Source organism: Rhinatrema bivittatum, chromosome 7, assembly GCF_901001135.1.
Source record: "Rhinatrema bivittatum chromosome 7, aRhiBiv1.1, whole genome shotgun sequence".
Taxonomy (NCBI): Eukaryota; Metazoa; Chordata; class Amphibia; order Gymnophiona; family Rhinatrematidae; genus Rhinatrema; species Rhinatrema bivittatum.
The window spans coordinates 91506551-91533205 of NC_042621.1; the positions used below are offsets into that span (position 1 = coordinate 91506551).

The 26655-nt window shown below is 42.5% G+C and overlaps 2 protein-coding genes across 3 annotated transcripts in view; one reads left to right on the forward strand and one right to left on the reverse strand.

Moving 5' to 3' along the window:
• Nucleotides 1–21924, forward strand: part of TRADD (TNFRSF1A associated via death domain) — a 51528-nt gene extending 29604 nt beyond the window's left edge. For both annotated transcript variants that reach the window (XM_029608690.1, XM_029608691.1), the window contains exon 5: nt 20811–21924. In XM_029608690.1, coding sequence (XP_029464550.1) covers nt 20811–21118 — 308 coding nt within the window. In that variant the 3' untranslated portion in view covers nt 21119–21924. The remainder of the gene's footprint in view (nt 1–20810) is intronic.
• Nucleotides 1–26655, reverse strand: part of PDCD2L (programmed cell death 2 like) — a 113196-nt gene that overhangs the window by 70115 nt on the left and 16426 nt on the right. The window lies entirely within an intron of this gene.

The window sequence follows — 26655 nt, forward strand, 5'->3', positions numbered from 1 at the left end:
TTCAGGAATATGTCCCTTCAAAGCAAGCAAGGACCCCCTCCTTAGTCACCTTCTTCATCACTGGGGTCCTGGATTTTTGTTCCCTCCCTCTGGGTTCTGAAGAGGTTCTACAAGAATACCTTCTGACCTCTTCCTGAGCCTCGAGCACTAATCTCTACCTGAGGAAACCGCTTACTCCAGATTTCTGTTCAAGTTGGGCAAAGCACTCAGAGTTAATGGGCATAAGAACAAGGACCCTTGCACAAAGGTCTTCGGTCTTCTCCAATTTTGGAAACTATGGCGGAGCCAGTAACCATTCCAATCCATGATATCCTGCAATAATTACAAACAAAAATGTAGTACAATCCTATTTTCTGTGTCCCAGTAGCAAGGAAATTAAACCTCAAATATAGAGCGCAAAAGTACCCAATGCTTGGGATGGTGTAGTTGTAGAATCAGTGTTAAAAAAGAATGAAGAAAACAAAAATATTCCTAAATATTCCACTAGGGAAAGATCTCAGACTACTAAATAATTCTGGTAAAAACATATTATCCCAGGACAAGCAGGATGCTAGTCCTCACATATGGGTGACGTCACTAACGGAGCCCTAGTGCGGGAAAACTTTCTGTCAAAGTTTCTAGAAACTTTTGACTGGCCCAGTGAGGCCACTGAGCATGCCCAGCATGCTATGATATTCTCTGCCACAGGTGTCTCTCTTCAGTCTTCGTTTTTCCGCGCTGCTGCCAGCATCGCGGGACAGGAGCCATTGAGATTCTCTCAACATGTAATTTTTGACTTATAAGTCAAACTATTGATATTCTCTCTCTCAAAATCTCTTGGGTTCTTTTTTCTTACCGGCCGGTAAGTACCCCAGTCTCATTTTTACTTTTTAGTAAAAAAATTTTCTACTCATAATCTCATTGTCGGCTGTCGATCGAGAAAAAGAAGAAAAATGGCAACAGGTTTTAAAAAATGCCCTGTTTGTGCCAGAAAGATGTCGATCATCGACCCACACACTGAATGTGTATTATGTCTCGGTGATAAACATGAAGTAAATAATTGTCCACAATGCGCGGAGATGACACTGAAAGGCCAGAAGGCCAGGCTGGAAAAGATGGGAACATCTGTTTAGCCTGCAACTCATACCATCCCCCTCACAGTAATCGAAGTCGTCTCCGGCTGGAGCGACTAAGCGGTTAATTCTTAAACACCTCGGCCGGGACCGTCGGGGGATCGTTCGTCTCCTTCATCGTCTTCGACGTCGACAAAATCCATCGATAAAACAAAGTCTAAACATCGACACCGACATCGAAGCCCCTCGATGTCAAACTCTGCTTCCCAGGAAGGATCGATGGCAAAGCGGCCTAAGCATCAGGAAACATCGGAGCTCTCAACGCCTCGGCCTACTCCGATTCAGGTACCCATTCCAGATCCTCCACAGGGCACTGCGCAGGATCTCATGTCTCAGCCTCCGCCACCGCCCACAACCACTCTGACTCCATCGGTTGTGCGGCCGGAATTGTCCGATCTAATTCGACAAGCGGTTTCACAGGCTTTGAGGGACAAACTTTCAGTACCGACGTGTATGTCTATGCCGATGCTTACAGCATCGATGCCGGCAAGTCTGCCGATGCCGGTGATACCACCGATGCCGGGGTTGATCTTGTTACCGACGACAGGAGGAGAATCAATGTCGACGCCCAGAATTATTTCGGCATCGACATCGATCTATGCACAGATACTATCCACTTCGGTGCCGATGACAATGTTACCGCCATCGACAGTGTCGACGCCGAGGAGACCAGTATCCACACTTGCGTCGATACCACCTATTATTTCATCGATGCAACCATCGACAAAGGAGACTGAGCCTTAGGATCTAGTTCTCCTCCAACGTCTCCTACAAAAATATCACAAAGTCATCAATACAATTCCACAAAAACCCACGGAACAAGTTCCTCCACCAATTTACATCGATGACCCATTACCTGGACCATTAGGTATTCACCATCCACCCAGGTCAACCCCAAAGACTCCCTACAAAGAGGGACAGACCCCTCTTCTGAGGACTTTGTCAGACCCCTCGCCTCCAGAATCAAAGAAAAGGTCCCCACCAGAGGACTTATCTTTTTCCAGTTTTGTTCAAGATATGGCGGACACAATCCCTTTCAAACTTTCATCAGAACAGGATTCTAGGCAACACACATTAGAAGTTCTGCAGTTTGTGGACCAGCCAAAACAAGTATTGGCGATTTCCCTCCATGATGTGCTCTTAGATTTGCAGCACCGTATTTGGGAGCACCCATGTACTGTATCTGCAGTGAACAAACGTGTGGACACAACTTACCTAGTGCAACCAGCACCAGGATTTAAAAAAACACAACTACCACACCAGTCTGTGGTAGTAGAATCTGCCCAGAAAAAATCAAAGCGTGTCCTTCCACACTCCTCGACTCCTCCAGGGAAAGATCATCGCTTCCTCGACTCCCTTGGCAGGAAAATTTACCAGGGTGCACTCCTATCTTCCAGAATCTCTGCCTATCAGCTGTACATGACACAGTATCAGAGAGATCTCTGGAAACAAAAGGAGGAATTCACAAATTCTCTACCTGCACAATTTCAGAAAGCAGCACAGGCCATAGTCACCAATGGCCTAGAAGCAGGGAAGCATGAGGTAAGGGCTGCTTATGACAATTTTGACACTGCCTCAAGAACAGCAGCAGCAGGAATCACAGCACGCAGGTGGGCATGGTTAAAAGCCTCAGACCTCAGGCCTGAGGTACAGGAAAAGCTGGTAGATTTACCATGTCTCGGAGACAATTTGTTCGGAGAAAAAGTCCAGGATGCTGTTCAACAGCGTAAGGATCACACAGAGACCCTACGACAATTGTCTCAACTACCTCAGGAGACATCAACACAGTCCTCTCGGCGCCTTCCTCGAAGGGACCCTAGGCGTTCTTATTACAGACCAAGGAGGTACTACGCTTAACCTGCTAGAACTAGGCCTTCTAGGCCTACTCAACGTTCACAATCTAGACAGCCCAGAACAACCCGCACTCAACCTCCTCCACAAACTGGTCCAGCAGCGGGTTTTTTAAGATCAAACCAGAGAAGACCCACCTCCTGAACCCCCGACCAGACCTGCCAGTAGGGGGCAGAGTATTCTATTTCCACTCAAATTGGACAAATATAACATCAGACCAATGGGTACTCTCCACAGTGTCTCGAGGCTACAAACTAAATTTCCTCTCAATTCCTCCAGAATTTCCACCAACTTCCTGCCCACAACAAAATTCTCAACTAATTCAATTACAAATAGAATTATCCACCCTTCTGAGAGCCAGGGCCATTCAACCAGTGCCCCAGACTCAGCAGTGCAGAGGATTCTATTCCAGATATTTCCTCATTCCAAAGAAAACTGGAGGCCTACGTCCCATCCTAGACCTCAGAAATCTCAACAAATTTCTAAAAAAGGAGAAGTTCAGGATGGTTTCTCTAGGCACCATGCTCCCACTTCTGCAAACAGGAGATTGGCTTTGTTCTCTGGATCTTCAAGACGCTTACGCTCACATTCCAATATTCCCTCCTCATCGCAAGTACCTGCGCTTCATGGTAGGCCATCAACATTTCCAATACAGAGTTCTACCATTCGGACTAGCCTCCGCTCCCAGAGTATTTACAAAATGTCTAGCAGTGTTAGCAGCAAACTTACACAAGGAAAGTGTCCATGTATTCCCATATCTAGACGACTGGCTCATCAGAAGTCAATCTCAAGAGGGAGCTCTTACATCTCTAAATCGGACGATTGCTCTCCTTCACTCCATGGGTTTTCTCATCAACTATCAAAAATCCCACCTTACTCCGTCTCACCTACTTCAATTCATAGGAGCAGACTTGAACACAACCCTATCAAGGGCTTTTCTACCCGACAATCGAGCAGAGACACTTTCCCTTCTAGCAAAGTCCATTTACTCAAAGAATCAAGCGACAGCTCATCAGTTTCTAACTTTATTAGGCCACATGGCTTCCACGGTTCATGTCACTCCTATGGCACGACTACCCATGAGAGTAACTCAATGGACTTTAAGGTCCCAATGGATTCAAGCCATCCAACCACTGCATTCTCCAATTCAAGTAACCCACCAATTACGTTCTTCTCTACTTTGGTGGGCGAACAAGAACAATTTACACATGGGCCTACCCTTCCAGCAACCAGTCCCACAGATAACTTTAACCACAGATGCATCCACATTGGGTTGGGGAGCCCACATAAACAATCTCCAAACCCAAGGCACTTGGACAAAAAGCGAAGCAATGTTTCAAATAAACTTCCTGGAACTTCGAGCTATACGTTATGTGCTCCATGCGTTCAAGGACTGCCTTTCACACAAGAATGTTCTGATACAAACGGACAACACAGTTGCCATGTGGTACATCAAGAAACGGGGAGGCACAGGCTCATATCTCCTTTGTCAAGAAGCCGCACAGATTTGGGCCTGGGCCCTAACACACTCAATGTTTCTCCGGGCCACTTATCTGGCGGGCATTCAAAATGTACTGGCGGACCGACTCAGTCGTCCATTCCAACCACATGAATGGTCTCTGGATCCCTCGGTAGCAACCAGGATCTTCCAATGTTGGGGTCAACCGACAATAGACCTCTTTGCATCACACCTGAATCACAAAGTGCACAAATTCTGTTCTTTACAAAAACAGAAGAACCAACCAACCAACCAAGGACGCCTTTGCTTGCCCTTGGAACTCAGGCCTACTATACGCGTATCCTCCAATACCGCTCATAACCAAAACTTTAGTGAAACTACAACAGGACAAGGGGTCCATGATACTCATAGCCCCGTATTGGCCTCGACAAGTATGGTTTCCCACACTTCTAGATCTTTCAGTCAGGGATCCAATTCGTCTGGGAGTAGCTCCCACTCTCATAACTCAGGATCAGGGCCGGCTGCGCCATCCCAACCTTCAAGCCCTATCCCTGACAGCATGGATGTTGAAAGCTTGATATTACAACCACTCAATCTTTCAACCCATATATCTCAGGTGCTTATAGCTTCACGTAAACCTTCCACACGAAAGAACTACGCTTCCAAATGGAAGAGATTTACTTTGTGGTGCAAGCAAAACATCGATCCTTTCACTTGCCCTACAACTTCTTTACTAGACTACTTGTACCATCTTTCAGAATCTGGTCTCCAGACTTCATCTGTTCGGGTACATTTAAGTGCAATTTCTGCTTACCATAACAAGATAGCAGGTGCAACTATCTCTACACAACCTCTTGTCAATAAATTTATGAGAGGTTTAACTCAACTCAAACCACCAATTAGACCTCCAGTCACACAATGGGATCTAAATTTGGTTTTATCAAGGCTCATGCGTTCTCCTTTTGAACCCATAGATTCCTGTGATCTAAAATTTCTCACATGGAATACTATCTTCCTCAAAGCCATTACATCAGCTAGATGGGTTAGCGAGTTACAAGCACTTGTCACATACTCACCCTATACAAATTTTCTACATGACAGAGTGGTACTCCGTACACATCCAAAATTCCTTCCCAAGGTAGTTACGAAATTCCACTTGAACCAATCCATTGTTTTACCGACATTCTTTCCAAGGCCTCATTCTCATCAAGGAGAAAGGGCCTTACATACCTTGGATTGCAAGCATGCTCTATCTTTCTACTTAAACCGCACTGCAGTCCACAGGAAATCCAATCAACTCTTTGTTTCCTGTGACCCAAACAAACCAAGTAAAGCAGTGGGTAAACATACTCTATCCAACTGGCTAGCAGATTGCATACAATTTTGTTATGAAAAGGCAGGCCTTCCTCTCCAAGGGCGAGTAAAAGCACATTCAGTAAGAGCAATGTCAACCTCAGTAGCACACTATCGTTCAGTGCCAATACTTGACATATGTAAAGCTGCAACATGGAGTTCTCTTCACACCTGTGCAGCTCATTACTGTTTGGATAAACAAGGATGACAAGATTCAACCTATGGACAATCTGTCTTAAAGAACTTGTTTCCAGTTTAACCTCAACTCCTTCTACATCCAACCTGCTGTAATCTTCGGCTGATTCATTTTCAACAACAATACTTCACTGTCGCTTCACTACAAAATGACTCAGTCTCTAGCTTGCTAATCACCCATATGTGAGGACTAGCATCCTGCTTGTCCTGGGATAAAGCAAAAGCTTACCTTGTAGTAGGTGTTATCCCAGGACAGCAGGATGTAGTCCTCACAGAACCCACCCGCCATCCCGCGGAGTTGGGTCTCATACCTTTTTATTATTTTATTTTTTGCCAAAGCTCATTGCTACATAAGAGACTGACGAGAGACCCCTGTGGCAGAGAATATCATGGCATGCTGGGCATGCTCAGTGGCCTCACTGGGCCAGTCAAAAGTTTCTAGAAACTTTGACAGAAAGATTTCCCGCACTAGGGCTCCGTTAGTGATGTCGCCCATATGTGAGGACTACATCCTGCTGTCCTGGGATAACACCTATTACAAGGTAAGCAATTTTGCTTTCCAAAAGCTCCATGCATAATGCACATATTTCTGCTTACTATTCCTACATGGTTCAATATTTACATGATTATATATAAAAACTAAAGCCTGCCTTTCTGCCTGGTTAGGGTAGATCTACATACTTTCATCCATGCTTAGATGCCAAAGAATGTATGTGCCATCTTATTCGAGCAATTTATGAAGTGTTCCGTACTATGGCATGTACGTCATCAACCTCTATCGGAGCATGACACAAGGCTTGATAGACAGTTGCTTGTGCAAGGATGTTCACAAATTGGTGGGTGTCCCTTGTCTAGGTGATCAACTCTTTGTAGAAAAACTCAGAAGCAGTGATTCAAATAAAAGCGCACATTTTGCAAAAAGTCAATTCATACAAAAAATGAAATTTTTATTAAACTTGGGAACCTTTATACTCAGACACACATGTAGCACTTTTGAAAAACGTTTGTGGTTAAACATTTGGTATAATCCTTAGTTCCTCTATTCTTTCCTTTTTTTAATTACGACTTGGCTTGTGTAAAAATACGAACACATATTTATTTATTTATTTATTTATTTAGAAATTTTATATACCGATGAACGTTGGGAACATCTCATCGGTTTACATTAAAACAAAATTATAGCTAACCGAGCTTTACATAGAAGTTGGAACTTGGAACCAAATGTAAATAGTAACAGAACAGATAATTAAATACAAGACAGAATCAACAGTTAACTTATGAAGGGCATTAATTGAAAAGGGAGCAATAAAGCATAAAATAGGGGCAAGAAGAGGGGAGCTATTTACAGGAAAATGGGGGAATAGTAATAAAAATAAAATAATAATAATATTAAGGAATAAGATTACAGGTAGTAAAGTGCAAGGTAAGGATGTTATGCAAATGCTTGCTTAAAGAGGCAAGTTTTTAGGTTGTGTTTAAATTTTTTTGGGCAGGGTTCCTGCCGCAGGAAAGAAGGGAGTTTGTTCCAAAGGACGGGTCCAGCTAAAGAAAATGCCCGAGCTTTGGTGCAACCCTCTTTGGTGCAACCTCTTCTTTATTTGTGCAACCCTCTTCTTGTAACCTTGATACAGGAGTGTGTTTTAAAATGTATTTCTGCTTCAGAGGGATTTGCTTGGTTGCAGATAAAGTTTTGCTTGTTAGTTGGTGTTGCGTTTGGATTTATGAAACTAGCTGTGAGAGTTTATCTGGGCCAAGCAAGTCCCCCTGAAGCAAAAGTGTGTTTAAAAATACGGTCCCATGTAGGGATCACAAGAAGGGGTTGCATAAATAAGATGTTTTCATATTTTTATACAAGCCAGTTCCTAATTATAAAAAGATCCAAAGGAATTTATGAAAGCCTTAAAAATGTTCCTTTTCATTGCAGCTTTTCTACTTTAAAAGACCAATCAGGATGATCTTTTTCAGTAGTTTTAATGAATGATTTGTTTTAGTCTATTGTTGTAACTAATTTTATTCGATACATCCCATGACAACATGGAAGGACATAAGTCCTTGAGCTGTGGTAAGGTTGGTATTACCCAATAAGAGGCACAGCCTGGGTCTACCCAAACAGCAGGCAGACACGCTACCAACTGGGACTAGGAGGGCTTCACCTATACCCTGCAGGTTGGGTCTTTGAGTTCTGAGGCCAGCAAGGTTTAGGCATGGCTGCACATTAAGTTGTGCGGTCTGAGGGTCCAGGCAGGCAGCGGACAGACAGTGTCAAATTCAGGCACAGATCTGTGTGGGCAGAAATTAGGCAAGGTCGATATCCAGGCACAGTTCAAGGCATGTGGCAATCAGGCAGAAAAGATATCCAGGCACGAGTCAAGGCATGCTTCAAACGTGCAAAGTTGAAATCCAAGCACATGTCTAGGCAGGCGGCAATCAGGCAGAGTCTATATCCAGGCACAGGTCAAACACAAGAGATCAGTTCGGGGGAGGGGGGGGGGGGTTGAGGAGACACAGGAGGACAAGAGCTAGGCAGGAGCGAAGGACAGAGGCAGAGCAAGGAGAGAAAAAGAGCAGGAGAAGAATAAGATAGGAGCAAGGCAGATGGGAACAGGGCAAAACTGGGCTGGAGCAAGGCAGGAGCAGATAGGAACAAAGCAGAAACGGGATAAGGAACAAGCACAACAAACATCAATAGAAATTCAGGAGGACCTGTTGCTGTGAGGCTATCCCTTAAATATAGTGGAGCCATGATGTCAGGAGGGAAGGGTTAGGCTGGCCATCATAGTTGGTGATTCAATTATTAAAAATGTAGATAGGGTGGTTGGTGGACGTGAAGACCGCCTGGTAACTTGCCTGCCTGGTGCGAAGGTGGCAGACCTCACGCATCACCTAGATAGGATTATAGACAGTGCTGGGGAGGAGCCGGCTGTCGTGGTACATGTGGGCACCAATGACGTAGGAAAATGTGGGAGAGAGGTTCTGGAAGCCAAATTTAGGATTTTAGGTAGAAAGCTGAAATCCAGAACCTCCAGGGTGGCATTCTCTGAAATGCTTCCTGTTCCACGTGCAGACCCCCAGAGGCAGGCAGAGATCCAGAGTTTCAATGCGTGGATGAGACAATGGTGCAGGGAAGAGGGATTCAGTTTTGTAAGGAACTGGGGAAATGTTTGGGGAAGGGGGAGACTTTTCCGAAAGGATGGTCTCCACTTTAACCAGAGTGGAACCAAGCTGCTGGCATTAACTTTCAAAAAGGAGATAGAACAGCTTTTAAACTAGAACAAGGGGGAAAGCCAACAGACATTCAGGAGTGCATGGTTCAGAGAAATGTATCCTTGAAGGATACTAATGAAACAGGAGAGTTAGGGCATCCCAACAGAGAGGTTCCAATAAAAGCAAATGGAGTCCATGTGCCTATATGTAAAAAATCACCAAAGCTAATGATTTCCAAGTTATCCCTAACAACTGAAAGCAGGTTGTTAATACAAACAAAAAACACACTTTGAAATATCTGTATGCCAATGCCAGAAGTCTAAGAAGTAAGATGGGAGAGTTAGAGTGTATAGCAGCAAATGATGAGATTGACATAATTGGCATCACAGAGACTTGATGGAAGGAGGATAACCAATGGGACAGTGCTATATCGGGGTACAAATTATATCGCAATGATAGGAAAGATCAACTTGATGGGGGTGAGGCACTTTATGTCCGGGAGGGTATAGAGTCCAACAGGATAAAGATCATACAAGAGACTAAATGATTAGTAGAATCTATATGGGTAGAAATCCCATGTGTGTTAGGTAAGAGTATAGTGATAGGAGTATACTACCGTCCACCTGGACAAAATGGTCAGACAGATAATGAAATGCTAAGCGAAATCAGGGAAGCTAACCAATTTGGCAGTGCAATAATAATGGAAGATTTCAATTACCTTTATAACAATCACGTTGTATCAAAAGTTTTCAATCTCTTATAGCGTTACTAGTATTCTTATACTTTTTATGACATTTTATCACAATTTTTATGAAATTTTGGGACCTTCACACCTCCTGCGGTTTGCAAGTATAAAACTTGTGGTTTCACTGCTACGGGTCTTTTTTTAAATCATCGGTCCACTAAACATTCTTCATTTTTGTTTTTCAGTTTTTCTTTTGTTTTTTAACTATTTTATAAAATTATGGAGAACAGTACTTCCCTTAACTTGCGCAAACCACGCTTCAGAGTCCAAAGTCCGATGTGTTCACGTTTTGCGAGCCGCTGCCTCAGGGACTTTTCGATATGACTCACAACACACTACTGCAGAAAATCTCTGGATACTTGTTAGAAGAAAATCTCCCAGTATTCGTCAACTTTTCATTTCAATGGAGGTCCATCTTATCTCTTCTGTGAATCAAAACTAATTTAGTTACTTATATAATAACACCACGCATAACAATAAAGTGCTCATCCTGGATAACGATGAAGTGACTCGAGACACTCTTGCTTACCAGACCCTGCCACCATTTTCTTCTTTCAGCGTTTCGGCAAACTGAGAACAAAAACGAGTCTGGATTATATGAGAATCACATGCCTCACCTGACGACTAACATGCTATGTTTAGCTGACAATCACATGAAGTGAGGAGTGGAGAGGAGGAGACAGAGTTAAGCGCTTAGGCAGTGTGAGCAAAAATGGATCTATAAGCTCCAGTCAGTGACTCCACATGGACTAAACAAGGAAATTGAGAGGGTTCACTTCATGTGATTGTCAGCTAATCATAGCATGTTAGTCGTCAGGTGAGGCATGTGAATCTCATATAAACCAAACTCGTTTTCGTTCTCAGTTTGCCGAAACGCTGAAAGAAGAAAATGGTGGCAGGGTCTGGTAAGCTGACAATCACATGAAGTGAGGAGTGGAGAGGAGGAGACAGAGTTAAGCGCTTAGGCAGTGTGAGCAAAAATGGATCTATAAGCTCCAGTCAGTGACTCCACATGGACTAAACAAGGAAATTGAGAGGGTTCACTTCATGTGATTGTCAGCTAATCATAGCATGTTGGTCGTCAGGTGAGGCATGTGAATCTCATATAAACCAGACTCGTTTTCGTTCTCAGTTTGCCGAAACGCTGAAAGAAGAAAATGGTGGCAGGGTCTGGTAAGCAGGAGTGTCTTGAGTCACTTCATCGTTATCCAGGTTGTGCACTTTATTGTTATGCGTGGTGTTATTGTATAAGTAACTAAAATAGTTTTGATTCACAGAAGAGATAAGATGGACCTCCATTGAAATGAAAAGTTGACGAATACTGGGAGATTTTCTTCTAACAAGTATCCAGAGATTTTCTGCAGTAGTGTGTTGTGAGTCATATCGAAAAGTCCCTGAGGCAGCGGCTCGCGAAACGTGAACACATCGGACTTTGGACTCTGAAGCGTGGTTTGCGCAAGTTAAGGGAAGTACTGTTCTCCATAATTTTATAAAATAGTTAAAAAAAAAAAAAAAAAACAAAAACAAAAGAAAAATTGAAAAACAAAAATGAAGAATGATTAGTGGACCGATTGATTAAAAAAGACCTGTAGCAGTGAAACCACAAGTTTTATACTTTCAAACCGTGGGTGGTATGAAGGTCCCAAAACTTCATAAAAATTGTGATAAAATGTCATAAAAAGTATAATAATACTAGTAACGCTATAAGAGTGAAAACTTTTGATACAATGTGATTGTTATAAGTTATATCTAATCATTGTGCTTTGGACAAATTGATACGATTATATTAGATTTCAATTACCCCAATATTGACTGGGTAAATGTAACATCAGGACTTGCTAGAGACATAACGTTCCTGGATGCAATAAATGACTGCTTCATGAAGCAATTGGTTCAGAAACCAACAAGAGAGGGAGCTATTTTAGATTTAATTCTTAGTGGAACGCAGGATTTGGTGAGAGAGGTAACGGTGGGGCCACTTGGCAACAATGATCATAACATGATAAAATTTAAACTAATAACTGGAAAGGGGACAAGTAAATCTACAGCTCTAACACTAAACTTTCAAAAGGCAAACTTTGATAAAATGAGGAAAATAGAAAAAAACTGAAAGGTACAGCTGCTAAGGTTAAAATTGTTCAACAGGCATGGACATTGTTTAAAAATGCAATCCTAGAGGCACAGTCCATTTGTATTCCACGCATTAAGAAAGGTGGAAGGAAGGCAAAACGATTACCGCCATGGTTAGAAGGTGAAGTGAAAGAGGCTATTTTAGCCAAAAAAAAAACTTCCTTCAAAAATTGGAAGAAGGGTCCATCTGAAGAAAATAGGATAAAACATAAGCATTGTCAAGTTAAGTGTAAAACAATGATAAGACAGGCGAAGAGAGAATTTGAAATGAAGTTGGCCATAGAGGCAAAAACTCATAATAAAAACCTTTTTAAATATATCCGAAGCAAGAAACCTGTGAGGGAGTTGGTTGGACCATTAGATGACCGAGGGGTTAAAGGGGCTTTTAGGGACGATAAGGCCATTGCAGAAAGACTAAATGAATTCTTTGCTTCCATGTTTACTAATGAGGATTTTGGGGAGATACCAGTTCCGGAGATGGTTTTCAAGGGTGATGAGTCAGACGAACTGAACCAAATCACTGTGAACATGGAAGATGTAGTAGGCCAGATTGACAAACTAAAGAGTAACAAATCACCTGGACCGGATGGTATGCATCCTAGGGTATTGAAGGAACTCAAAAATGAAATTTCTGATCTATTAGTTAAAATTTGTAACCTATCATTAAAATCATCCATTGTACCTGAAGACTGGAGGGTGGCCAATGTAACCCCAATATTTAAAAAGGGCTCTAGTGATGATCCAGGTAACTATAGACCAGTAAGCCTGACTTCAGTGCCGGGAAAAATAGTGGAAACTATTCTACAGATCAAAATCGTAGAGCATATAGAAAGACATGGTTTAATGGAACACAATCAACATGGATTTACCCAAGGGAAGTCTTGCCTAACAAATCTGCTTCATTTTTTTGAAGGAGTTAATAAACATGTGGATAAAGGTGAAACCCGTATATGTAGTGTATTTGGATTTTCAGAAGGCGTTTGACAAAGTCCCTCGTGAGAGGCTTCTAAGAAAACTAAAAAGTCAAGGGATAGGAGGCGATGTCCTTTCGTGGATTATAAACTGGTTAAAAGATAGGAAACAGAGAATAGAATTAAATGGTGAATTTTCTCAGTGGAAAAAGATAAACAGTGGAGTGCCTCAGGGGTCTGTACTTGGACTGATGCTTTTCAATATATATAAATGATCTGGAAAGTAATAAGACGAGTGATGTTATCAAATTTGCGGATGATACAAAATTATTCAGAGTAGTTAAATCGCAAGCGGATTGTGAAACATTACACGAGGACCTTGCAAGACTGGAAGATTGGGCATCCAAATGGCAGACGAAATTTAATGTGGACAAGTGCAAGGTGTTGCATAAAGGGAAAAATAACCCTTGCTGTAGTTACATGATGTTAGGTTCCACATTAGGAGCTACCACCCAGGAAAAAGATCTAGGCATCATACTGGATAATACTTTAAAATCGTCGGCTCAGTGTGCTGCAGCAGTCAAAAAACAAACAAACAGAATGTTAGGAATTATTAGGAAGGGAATGATTATTAAAACGGAAAATGTCATAATGCCTCTGTATCGCTGCATTGTGAGACCGCACCTTGAATATTGTGTACAATTCTGGTCGCCTCATCTCAAAAAAGATATAGTTGCGATGGAGAAGATACAGAGAAGAGCAACCAAAATGATAAAGGGGATGGAACAGCTCCCCTATGAGGAAAGACTGAAGAGGTTAGAGTTGTTTAATTTAGAGAAGAGACGGCTGAGGGGGGGATATGAAAGAGGTCTTTAAGATCATGGGAGGTCTTGAATGAGTAGATGTGAATCGGTTATTTATACTTTCAAATAATAGAAGGACTAGGAGGCATTCCATGAAGTTAACAAGTAGCACATTTAAGATTAATCGGAGAAAATTCTTTTTCACTCAGCGTTCAATTAAGTTTTGGAATTTGTTGCTAGAGGATGTGGTTAGTGCAGTTAGTGTAGCTGGGTTCAAAAAAGGTTTGGATAAGTTATTGGAGGAGAAGTCCATTAACAGCTATTAATCAAGTTTACTTAGGGAATATAGAAACATAGAAACATAGAAATGACGGCAGAAGAAGACCAAACGGCCCATCCAGTCTGCCCAGCAAGCTTCACACGTTTTTTTCTCTCATATTTATCTGTTTCTCTTAGCTCTTGGTTCTATTTCCCTTCCACCCCCACCATTGAAATATCTAGCTTGATTAGTTAGGGGTAGTAGGGGTAGTAACCGCCGCAATAAGCAAGCTACACCCATGCTTATTTGTTTTACCCAGACTATGTTATACAGTCCTTATTGGTTGTTTTTCTTCTCCCCTGCTGTTGAAGCAGGGAGCTATGCTGGAAATGCGTGATGTATCAGTCTTCTCCCATGCCGTTGAAGCAGAGAGCCATGCTGGATATGCATCGAAAGTGAAGTATCGGACACAATTGGTTTGGGGTAGTAACCGCCGTAACAAGCCAACTTCTCCCCACTTTGTGAGTGCGAACCCTTTTTTCTTCTCCCCTGCCGTGGAAGCAGAGAACTATGCTGTATATGCATTGAAGGTGAAGCATCAGGCTTATTTGGTTTGGGGTAGTAACCGCCGTAACAAGCCAGCTACTCCCCTCTTTGTGAGTGTAAATCCATTTTTCCACATTTCCTCTTGCTGTTGAAGCTTAGAGCGATGTTGGAGTCACAGTAAGCATGTGTATGTTTATTGAATAAGGGTATTGTCTCCAGGCAGTAGCCGTCATTCTGGCGAGTCACCCACTCTTCATTGGCGGCCTCTTGACTTTATGGATCCACAGTGTTTATCCCACGCCCCTTTGAAGTCCTTCACAGCTCTGGTCTTCACCACATCCTCCGGAAGGGCATTCCAGGCGTCCACCACCCTCTCCGTGAAAAAATACTTCCTGACATTGGTTCTGAATCTTCCTCCCTGGAGCTTCAAATCGTGACCCCTGGTTCTGCTGATTTTTTTCCTATGGAACAGGTTTGTCGTTGTCTTTGGATCATTAAAACCTTTCAAGTATCTGAAAGTCTGTATCATATCACCTCTGCTCCTCCTTTCCTCCAGGGTGTACATATTTAGATTCTTCAATCTCTCCTCGTACGTCATGCGATGAAGATCCTCCACCTTCTTGGTCGCCCTTCTCTGTACCGCTTCCATCTTGTCTTTGTCTTTTTATAGATACGGTCTCCAGAACTGAACACAGTACTCCAGGTGAGGCCTCACCAAGGACCTGTACAAGGGAATAATCACTTCCCTTTTCTTACTCGATATTCCTCTCTCTATGCAGCCCAGCATTCTTCTGGCTTTTGCTATCGCCTTGTCGCATTGTTTTGCAGACTTCATATCATTAGACACTATCACCCCAAGGTCCCTCTCCTGCTCCGTGCACATCAGCTTTTCCCCCCCCCATCGAATACAGTTCATTCGGATTTCCACTCCCCATATGCATGACTTTGCACTTCTTGGCATTGAATCTGAGCTGCCATATCTTCGACCACTCTTCCAGTTTCCTTAGATCCTGTCTCATTCTCTCCACTCCTTCCGGCGTGTCCACTCTGTTGCTGATCTTTGTGTCATCCGCAAAAAGACAAACCTTACCTTCTATCCCGTCCGCAATGTCGCTCACAAAGATATTGAACAGGACCGGTCCCAACACTGATCCTTGCGGTACACCACTTAAAACCGCTCTCTCTTCAGAGAAGGTTCCATTTACCATCACACATTGTCTTCTGTCCGTCAGCCAATTTGCAATCCAGGTCACCACCTCGGCCCTCACTCCTAATGAAGCAGATTTGTTAGGCAAGACTTCCCTTGGGTAAATCCATGTTGATTGTGTTCCATTAAACCATGTCTTTCTATATGCTCTACGATTTTGTAAGTTCCTGTTCATTGTACACCGACGTGATATCTTTGATGAGCGGCGGTATATAAAAAATTATAAATAAATAAATAAATAAATAAATAAGCTTCTCGTTTTATTCACCAGTCTCCTGTGCGGAACCGTATCGAAAGCTTTGCTGAAATCCAAGTATATGATATCAAGCGCTCTTCCTCGATCCAATTCCTTGGTTACCCAGTCAAAAAGGTTAATCAGATTTGTCTGACAGGATCTCCCCCTGGTGAATCCATGTTGCCTCTGGTCCATCAATTCTCCGGACTGTAGATAGTTCACTATTCTCTCTTTCAGCAGTGACTCCATTACTTTTCCCACCACCGAAGTGAGGCTAACCGGTCTGTAGTTGCCAGCCTCCTCCCTGTTCCCACTCTTGTGAAGCGGGACCACCACCGCTCTTCTCCAATCACTCGGCACCACTCCCGTTTCTAGGGATCTATTGAACAGGTCACACAGCGGAGCTGCCAGAACATCTCTGAGCTCCCTCAATATCCTTGGATGAATCCCATCAGGCCCCATGGCTTTGTCCACTTTCAGGTTCTTTAGCTCTTCCCACACATTTTCTACTGTAAAAGGATTTTCATCCATTCCACTTCCCTCCAGTTTCTTGTTGTGTAGAGATGGTCCTTCTCCAGGGTCTTCTTTAGTGAACACAGAGCTGAAGTATTCGTTTAATATTTCTGCCATTTCTTCGTCTCTCTCCACACATTGATCATTACCACCTTTCAATTTCACTATACCACTTTGGACCTTCCTCTTTTCGCTGATGTATCTGAAAAATGTTTTGTCACCATTTTTTATCTCCTTGGCAATCCTCTCTTCTGCTTGACTTTTTGCCAACTTGATTAATTTCTTTGTCTCCCTCCCTATTAATTGCATCAGTAGCATGGTATCTTCTTAGTGTTTGGGTATTTGCCAGGTTCTTGTGGCCTGGTTTGGCTTCTGTTGGAAACAGGATGCTGGGCTTGATGGACCTTTGGTCTGACCCAGCATGGCAATGTCTTATGTTCTTATCAGGGAGCGTCTCTTCTAACGTCCCTCTCATTTAAAGGGTCCCAGCAGGAAATTGCACATGTATGTAAGGAGGGACCTACCAACATGGGACGTAGACACTATTAGTACAGCCTGTTGAAGGCAAGGGGGCGTGTGCCGCAGGATGGGCACCACAGTCTGCAAAGGTTTACAGATGTGTATTCTGTGTATGTTTTACTGTACCCCACCGTGAACTTTGGAAGACACGGGAAACAAGTAATTTTAAATAAATAGTGGTTGGGGCAATGAAAGGTTTTCGGGTTGCTGAGATGAGTGTGTGGAAGAGAAGGAGAATTGAGTTGAGTGTACTTGAGTCTGGGGTGAAGAAGAGTGAGTGTGTGTTGTAAGAATGAGCATGTATGTTTGTGATATTATGAGAGTGGGCATACAAGTGTGTGCGTGTATATGAGAAATTTTGTGTGCATGCTACTACTGATGTGTGCGCAAGGCCCCACCCCATGCTGCTGCTGGTGCATATGTGGCACCCCTCACACAAACTTTGATGTGGTGCGGACAAATGTCTGATATGGAAGAACAATCGCAGCTTCTGAACTCTGTGTGAATCACAGTCTCATATGAAGTTGCCAAGATCATTACATGGCTGAAGACTCCATCTTTGAGTTGCTTAGCCTGCACTTTTGGTTCAGTCTGTGTGCATAGCTGCAGACCTCAAGTTCAATGATGCACATCCTTGTTTAGGGTTACTGGCATTTACTCTATGGGAATAAGGGAGATCAAGGACTGGGAAGAACAATGGGCATCAGACAGAAGTAAAATGAGATGAGTGGAGGAGTTAAGACAAGGTGGGAAGGAGTGAGAGAATGCAAGACAAGATGACAAGAAGGGAGAGGTGAAGAGATGGGGATGGGAAGAGTATGAGGTGGTAAAATGATGTTAGGTAGAAAGAGGATCATTATGGGTATGATTTGGTGAGGGGGGAGGAGATTGAGTCAGAAAGGAAGTGTTAGGTTGACGTTTCTGCAATACATGCAAACAGGAATTATGTTGCAATAGTGGTTTTATTAGAGATGTAAACAGAACAGTTTGACTTATGCACAGCAGGTACACTGAAAGGTACAGAACAAATAGGATATAGTTTATTTGCAGTCCAGATAATCAATCCAGGTTTTTGCACAGTAGAATCCTTCCAGTAACAGCACATACATGAATAGGGAGACAAAACTTCCACAACTTGATAGTACGCTATAACATTAATACATAACAGTAGTAAGAATTCATGGGTCTCTTCCGGAATCCTACCCTTGTCTTTGGCCTTCATGCCCTCTGAATGCTGGGAACACCTAAGAGGTGTCCCGGCACTACTTTTGAGTCTCCTGAGAACCAATCCAAATCCTCGGGGGTAGTCACCATATGAATTTTCCTTTCTCTGAGCAGGAGGCTGCTTTGGAAGGGACAAGGGAGCCAGATAGAGGGAGATTGGTAAGATGAACAGACCAGTGAGGAGAGATGGTGGACTGAGAGAGAGAGTAATGGAGTGCAGAATTAAGGAGGTGAAGGGTTGGAACAGGGAAGGAATGGAATCTAGCTATGAGTGGAGAGAGGCAGAGAAATAGAGAAAACTTAGATCAAAGGGAAAGATTCATGTTAGAGACAGATGTAGGTGAGGGAGAGAGAAGAAATGGAAAATGACAAGGAGACCATGAAAAAGGAGTTCAGAAAAGAGGGAAATGGAGAAAAGACACCAGGACTAACAAAATTAGAAAAATAGAATGTTCAAAGAAAAGGTAGAAGAAAAGCATTGTTTTTCAGTTTTAATGATTGAATATAAAATGTTCTTTTTCTGGTGTTGTGAGTTTTAAGGGAAACCACCTAATTCTTCACTTTACCCATTCTTTGGGGAGTTTCTGTGGAGAAGAATATTTTTACAGAATTGGATGTGCAAGATTTATATTGAAGTTCAGTCTCATTCTGTATATAAAACATAGTAATGATGGCAGAAAAAGACCAAATGATCCATCCAGTCTGCCCAGCAAGTTTCTTATGGTAGTAACTGCCACTCTGTGCAGGTTAACCCCATGTTTCTGTTACGGGTAATAATTGCCACTCCTTGGTGGCATGGAGCGGCAATTACTACCCTTAATAAAAAAAAATATTGGGGTAACTTGCACGGAGTGGCAGTTTACTACCATAAGAAACTTGCAGGGCAATCTGGATGGATCATTTGATCTTTTTCTGCCGTCATTTATTTATTTAACTGTTTTATATACCGAAATTCTTGTAAGAAGTTACAAATCAGTTCGGTTTACATTGTAACAGTGCCCCAGAGAGTGCAATTACATTGAACAAGGGATTACAAAAACTAGGATCATGAAACTGAAGAAAAAAAACCATGGGAATAACTCAAAAATATATTACAAGGCTAGTAGGGCTATGATTAGGTTTGAGACCGTGGTGTTGGCAAAAGATATTGGGATTGGAACTTAAGATGTACAATAATGTTTGTCTATATCGAGAGAAGGCTGGAGAAAGTCAAAGGAATACTAGTGAGCGAACTGATTTAATTCTGCAGAACATCTGATTTAAGCAAAGGCCTGATTGAACAACCAGGTTGTTCAATCAGGCCGTCATTACTATGTTACTATGATTTACACAGAATGAGACATAACCTCAATATAAATCTTGCACATCCAATTCTGTAAAAATATTTTGTACCCACAGAATAATGGGTATAGAGAAGAATTAGGAGGTTTCCCTTATAACTCATAACACTAGAAATAAAATAGAACAAGTGACACCAGAATTTATTTATGTGGTGGAGTAGAGGAAGAGACACATGACACTAAGAGTATGTATTGGTGGCAAAAACCCTAAATTGGATGCTGGTGCTGGGGGAAAAGGGAGGGGGAGATAATCTGGGAAGAGGCTGCAGACGGTAGTGCAAGTGAAGCCGATATTTTTCATAGGGCATATGGTGGACTACAATTTCTCTTTTCATTTGGGGTGCTGATTAGCCTACAGCCAACCCTGGAAACATCCATGGCTTTGGATTTTATATTCAAATTAATTACAGCATTAATCATAAGGATATAGAATATTTGACCTCTTTGTAGTCTCATTGCTTTTAAATAGCACAATCTTTGGCAGACTTGCATAGGAATTCTCATCGTTTTAGCTGATGGTGCTTACATAATATTTCTTGTACTTTATTTTTAGCACTCTGAAATCGGTGTTAACATTGTTTTTTAGCAAATGATTTATTTCTCAGCCTATTAATTAGAAAGAGGAACCATTCTAACTATATCACTTTTGAAGTTTAAAAGAAAAATTGAAAGCAGCAAATCAGAGTAACTTTGCTGTTTAGTATTAAATAACATTTTCTGACTAAATAGTTCTACTATAAACATTCCTTAGCAAAGTTAAATACAATTAAGAATACTGGATAGCTAGGGAACGCTTGCTGGAAAGTTACAGATTAATTTAGGTTTATTTACTGCAAAATGTCTCTGGCTTTTGGTTGCTTTAGGATGAAATTATTCTGCCCTGGTGAGGATCTTAATCTGTCCAGTTGAATCAAGTACAGGGAGGGTAGATGTCCTGAAACCTGATCCAGTACAGATTTGGTAAAGATGGCTGAAGCAGATGATAGTGCCCAAAAAGTAAACAAAACAGCTAAGTTGCAAAATATAAAGAAAATCTATGCAAAAAATGTGGGAAAGAGAAAATTACAAACTTTGTAGTTTTACTTCACCAACAATTGTTTAGTGATCCTGAACAAAACTAAAAATTACTAGAGCCTTGACTTCATTGTGGCTAGGTCTTCTGATTGTGTTAATCTTCATTCTTCTTAATTGTTGTTGCTTCCAGTTAACAGGCCACTTACACCAGAAGACCACCAAAAATTTGCCAGATCTGTGGGAAGGAAGTGGAAGCAGGTGGGTCGGACCCTGAAGAAAACATGCCGTGCACTTCAAGATCCTGCAATTGATAATTTGGCCTACGAACATGAAAAGGATGGTCTGTATGAGCAGGCATACCAACTGCTCCTCAAATTCATCCAGTCTGAAGGGAAAAAGGCCACTTTACAGAGACTTGTTACAGCTCTGGAAGAAAATGGTCTTACAGGCCTTGCAGAACAACTTCTAGGCATCCATCAGAATGAGATGTTTCTGTGATCTTCCCATCCTGGAGGATCCCTATCTTAACTCACATTCAGAAGATGATACGCTACTCCGAAAGGAATAGATGTTCAGTGAGCCATCCTGCATGGGAGAATATCCCAAAAATTCTGCACCATAATTTCTCTGTTTGGACTATTTGGATGCAATGCTTCAAATAATTTGCCATTAGCATTTGTTTATTGCCAGGATGTGAAACTGAACATGTCACTAGTGCCATCATATATGGGTAAAAATGTCACTTTTTTATATATGAAATATCACTTTTTTTCTATAATATATACTTGTTTTTAAATAACTGGCATATCTCTTTGTTAAAAAGTATCCAGAGTCCTCTCTTCTTTTGTAGAACTGCTGCAATTTTGTATTCATATCATGCCTTTTAAGTGGTTGATTCAGTTTTATTTGTTTTCATGTTGCATCCCACAGATGGTGCTTTAAAGGAATATGTAGATTCCAATAGTATATGTCGACATAGACATGAACAGAATTTTGTCTGAAGATAAACAGGATATTGCTTCCACACTGAAGAGTGTTGTCTTCAACAGAGCCTGAACTGAACCACACTTCGAAAGCGTTATACAGCTTTTTACATGCTATTGAACATTTGTGGAACTGTGCAAGGCTCCCTCCTGTTCCTTTTGTCTGCAATGTTCAATGGATATTTTTCTTATAGTTGCAGCAACACTGAGGGGTTTTTTATTGTCTGCCTGTAAAAAGGTGTATTTGTCTGGCTTCCTCCAATTTTGACTGATTAATCTCCTATTGCATTTGTCTACATTAAATTTCATTTGCAATTTGCATGCCCAGTCTCCCAGTTTCGCAATGTCCTCTTGAAATTTTCACAATCCTCTTGTAATTTGACAACTTTGAATAATTTTGTGTCATCGGCAAATTTTACCACCTCACTTGATCCCATTTCCAGGTAATTTATAAATATATTAAAAAAGCATCGGTTCCAGAACAGATCCCTGAGGCACGCCACTATTCACCTTTTTCCATTGGGAAAATTTATCATTTAGCCCTACTCTCTGTTTTCTATCTTTTAATCAGTTGGCAATCCACAATAGGATGGTGCCACCTATTTCATAACTTTCTAATTTCCTAAGAAGTCTCTCATGAGGGACTTTGTCTGGAAATCCAGGTACACTATATCAGCTGGCTCACCTTTATCCACATGTTTATTTATGCCTTCCAAAAAACTGTAGCAAATTTGTGAGGCAAGACATCCCATGGCTAAATCCATGTTTACTTTGTCCCATTAAACTATGCTTATCTATATGTTCAGCAATTTTGTTTTTTATGATAGTTTCTACCATTTTGCCTGGCACAGACTTCAGGCTCGCTGGTCTGTAATTTCCTGGTTCACCCCTGGATCCCATTTTTTTTTTCACCTTAACAAATTATCCTTCCAATACTTTTCTCAAGGCCCCATGTCCACAAAGGTGAACAAGACTTTACAACAGTTTAAGTTGCAAAAGAACCTTCTTCTATCTGGGATGGTCTGAAGCCCATAGAAAGTCCATTCAGCTTTTGATCTCTTCTGGCCCAAATAGACCCAGTATTACCATAGCCAAATGCACATTGACTAATGGGATAATGGATTTCATCTCCTGCTGTTATATCCAAGCAGGCCTGCCTCTGAAATGGAATGCCAAGGTTCATGGTGTTTGAATCATGATTGCATTGGTCACCGTAGGACGGATTTTATGGAGGAGATTTGCAATTCTAAGCCGTGGAGTTCAGCCTGCACATTTATATCCACTTACTGTTTGGATAAATATTCCTGAAGTAGCATTAGGTTTTGTCAGTCTGGCTTGCATGTTCTTTTTGAGGATTAGAACCCAATCCCATGCCCTGTAGTGCCCATTTTTATTAATTCAGGTCGTCTTCCAGAAGAAAATAAATTATAAAACATTAAATGGTTTGGGGCCAACAAAAACATTTTTTGTTCATTGACCATGTGTGGTTGTCCCCTTTTCTATTGAAGGCAGCCTGCAACTAGGGATTCCATTCAGTGTGGAAGTAGTATCCGGATTGTCCTTGGAGAAAGCAAAGTTGCTTATTTGTAAAAGGTCTTGTCCAAACCCATCCCATTCCCCTTTTGATTTGGCTTCTGTGTAAGCTTTGCTATTAAATTGGAGGAGAGCTCTGTGGGCTGCTAATGATACGGAGACAGTCCTGCAAATGCTCAATAGCATGTAAAAAGCTGTAGAAAGATTTCAGAGTATGATCTGAATTGGGGCTCCATCAGTGATGTCACTCATCAGTGTGACATGAATATCCTGTTGCTTCTGATAACACCAGTTACAGGTGTGTAACTTTGTTAATCAGAAGGTAAATGCAAAACAGAATAGAGCTAGGATGAACTAAGAGGAAATAATCTGTAAAACTAAACTGAAGCAAGTAAGCAGGCATGCTGTGGCACAAAAGGACAAAAGTTAAATCATGCTGCTGCTGCCCACTTCCATTCCAGCATCCAGAGGGACTTATCTCAGGCGCCTGGTTTTGCTTCTAGGTGCTGGGATGGAGCCCTTTGGCCTCAGTATCAGAGCCGCCTTAACACAAAAGTGAGTCAGACCAGGACAGCAGAATTATAAGAGAATGGCCAGAGCTTGTTTCTACAAGGTCTACTACCAGTCTTGTATCCAGTTAGATTTAAATATCCAGGCCATCCAATGGAATTTTATCAGATATTTTCAAAGTCCTAATCAGATCTCAGAAATTCTCCAGAAGTCATATTTAAACTACAAAACGCTCATGGCACTGTAGCCAGATTTTCAACTGAGATGAAGCCCAAAGGAGCATAAATAAATATTCCGTGTCTGTCACTCCTAAATCAAGAACATACTGCCTTAGAATCAAATCCACAAGAACCACAACCAAAGCAAAAATACTCAACTCAATTATAATATCAATTATCAATCCCTTGGGTAAATGTAGGTTTATATTATTATGTTAATGCGAATTATAACCTGCAGTCTTTTGCCCACAATGGGCTTTAAACTTTAGTTATATCGTGCCTTTTGTAAGAAATAAGGGCCTGAAAAATGAAAGCAAATAGCAAGTGATTGTAAATGATTATGATATTCAATGCATGATATGACTACAATTTTAAAGCCCATTGCATGTAAAAGATTGCAGATTGAAATCCACATTTATATACTGATACAATCCCTTGGGTTAATGTAGGTTTATATTTTATAATTGATATTATAATTGAGTATTTTCACCTTTGCTGTGGTTCTTGAGGCATAAATAAATAACAGGATACTTTTCAAAACGTTTTGCTTTGTCTTCACATGTGGGAACAACTGGGCCCCTGAGTATCTATCCAGTTCCCACAAGAGAACTTTGATCCTCTCAAATGGGTCTCTTATCTTCTTCTGCCAGCTTATCTTGTATGAAACTTCATGCATTCTACTATTATTCCCCAAAATTATGAAAGAAGATACCACTATTATGCCTTGGGAAATGTTACCTTACTTTCAGAGGTAAAATGTAGGTGTAGCTATTCGGCCAGGCATTTGTCACAGTTTTGCCAACAAAACTTTCACAGAATGGGACAGAGAGACACACTAACCACTTGCCTATCTGAGCTTGGTCATAAGACTACATCATCTGCCACCACCTAGTTTCCTTATTTATTGACTTGTACCACCTCTGCTGTAGGTGCCTGTTTTATTTGAACGCATCTACAATCTTGTACTGTTTTGCTATCCTGGCCTCCCTAACCCATGATTATTATTGTATCTTCTGCCACTCCCAGGTTGACCAATATAGTCCTTTTCAAATCTTTAATCATGTCTATTATATGGTCCCCTTCAATGTTTGCTCCTATGCTGGTTGTAAACTGTGATGCAAATGTAGCTGAAATTTAATTATAAATGATTGTAATCTGCCTTGAGATTAGCTTGAAAAAGGCAAAATATCAATTTCCTAGCATGTAGCAGATGGACTCAAAACAAATGGGTATAGTGTGCTCGTGCTAGCAGTTGGAGACTGATCTGACGTCAGCACGGGTACATATACCCCCACAGAAAATGTAGCAAATCAGTAATTTCCGTCTCCAAAGCAGTTTGGAGCTACCTCACGCACGCTGAGCGTGTTTCCAAATTCTAACGACTAAATTCATAGAAGAAACCTACTGAAGACGAGCCCCGCACTCCTGTGGTGATACCAGGCAGTCACTCACCCAGTTGAGTTTCCCGAGCTGACTTCCGTGGTCCCTCGGAGGTAAGAGCCTCGGGCTGGTTCGCGGCTGGGACCTAGCCCCCGAGTGAGAAGGGCTTGGGCGCGGCTTGGCCCCCGAGCGAGATGAGTTCGGGCGCGGCCTAGAGGCAGCCTCGGTCCCAGCGTGGACTTGGCCCCCGAGCGAGACGAGTTCGGGTGCGGCCTAGAGGCAGCGGGTGCACTTCCTTAAGAGCGGTGATGAAGGTACTCACCCTCTCCCCCCGCAGCCGGAGACCGCCCGGGTCACAGCCAGGAAGTGCCGAAGACAAGGTAAGGCATACATCTTTACTTGGTCTCCGAGGAAGTGCGGACTGATTGGGCCTGCCTACGAGGCAGCCCGCCAAGGAGGTCGCCATTTTGCCTGCCTACTCGCCTTCGCCAGCTAGGCGCACGTTGCTAAGCGCACGCGATAGATGCACGTTGCTAAGCGCACGCGATAGGCGCACGTTGTTGGCGCACGCGATAGGCGCATGTTGTTAGCGCACGCGATAGGCGCACGTTGACTAAACGCACGCTACTAGAATACGCGCACATTATAAGACTCCCCTTTATAAGCGCACATTTTCACACGCCCGTTATAGGCGCATGTTGTTAAGCGCACTTGTTAGGTGCACATCATGGGGCGATACCGATTTTCAGGCGAATGGAGCATAAGAGAGCCCAGGCATCCGCAGAGCCGGCACCTCCAGAATCAGGCATGAAAGCTCTAAGCCTCTGCTCAGCAAGCAACCTCAGAGCCACACAGAGTAAGGAAGCAGACTCACTATGTGCCCAATGTGAGGAGGCCATGGGAATTCCAGGACAGGACCGGTCCCAGCCCAGCGGTTCCTCAGGGAACACTCCGGACTTAGCAGCCAGGAACCCGAGAGACCTGGTGCCCCTACGGCCAGATCTGGCTTCGCTTTCTTGGGTGGAATTATTCAAGGGGATTCACGCCTTTGTCCAGATGCAGTCTGCTCCTCGAATGGGTCTTTCTGTTCCGGTTCATCCGGCCCCTGGACCCTCGAGACCTAGGCGCAGCCACTCGACAGCCCCAATTATGGGGATTCAGATTTATCCGAGGAAAATGAGGAGCCCCCCGAGACCTTCCCTCGGAGATAGAATCATATCGGACCATGAGACGCTTCTTTCGGAAGGAGGATCTTCCAGGCCTGGTCTCACAATGCCTATCAGAACTGGCCATTCCGGGCCAGGACACCCCAGGGGACCCCAAAATGAACCCCCTGTTAGAGGGCCTGCGCCAAACGGCTCACCATTTTCCCCTCCTACAGGCTGCACAGCAGCTAATCGATCTGGAATGG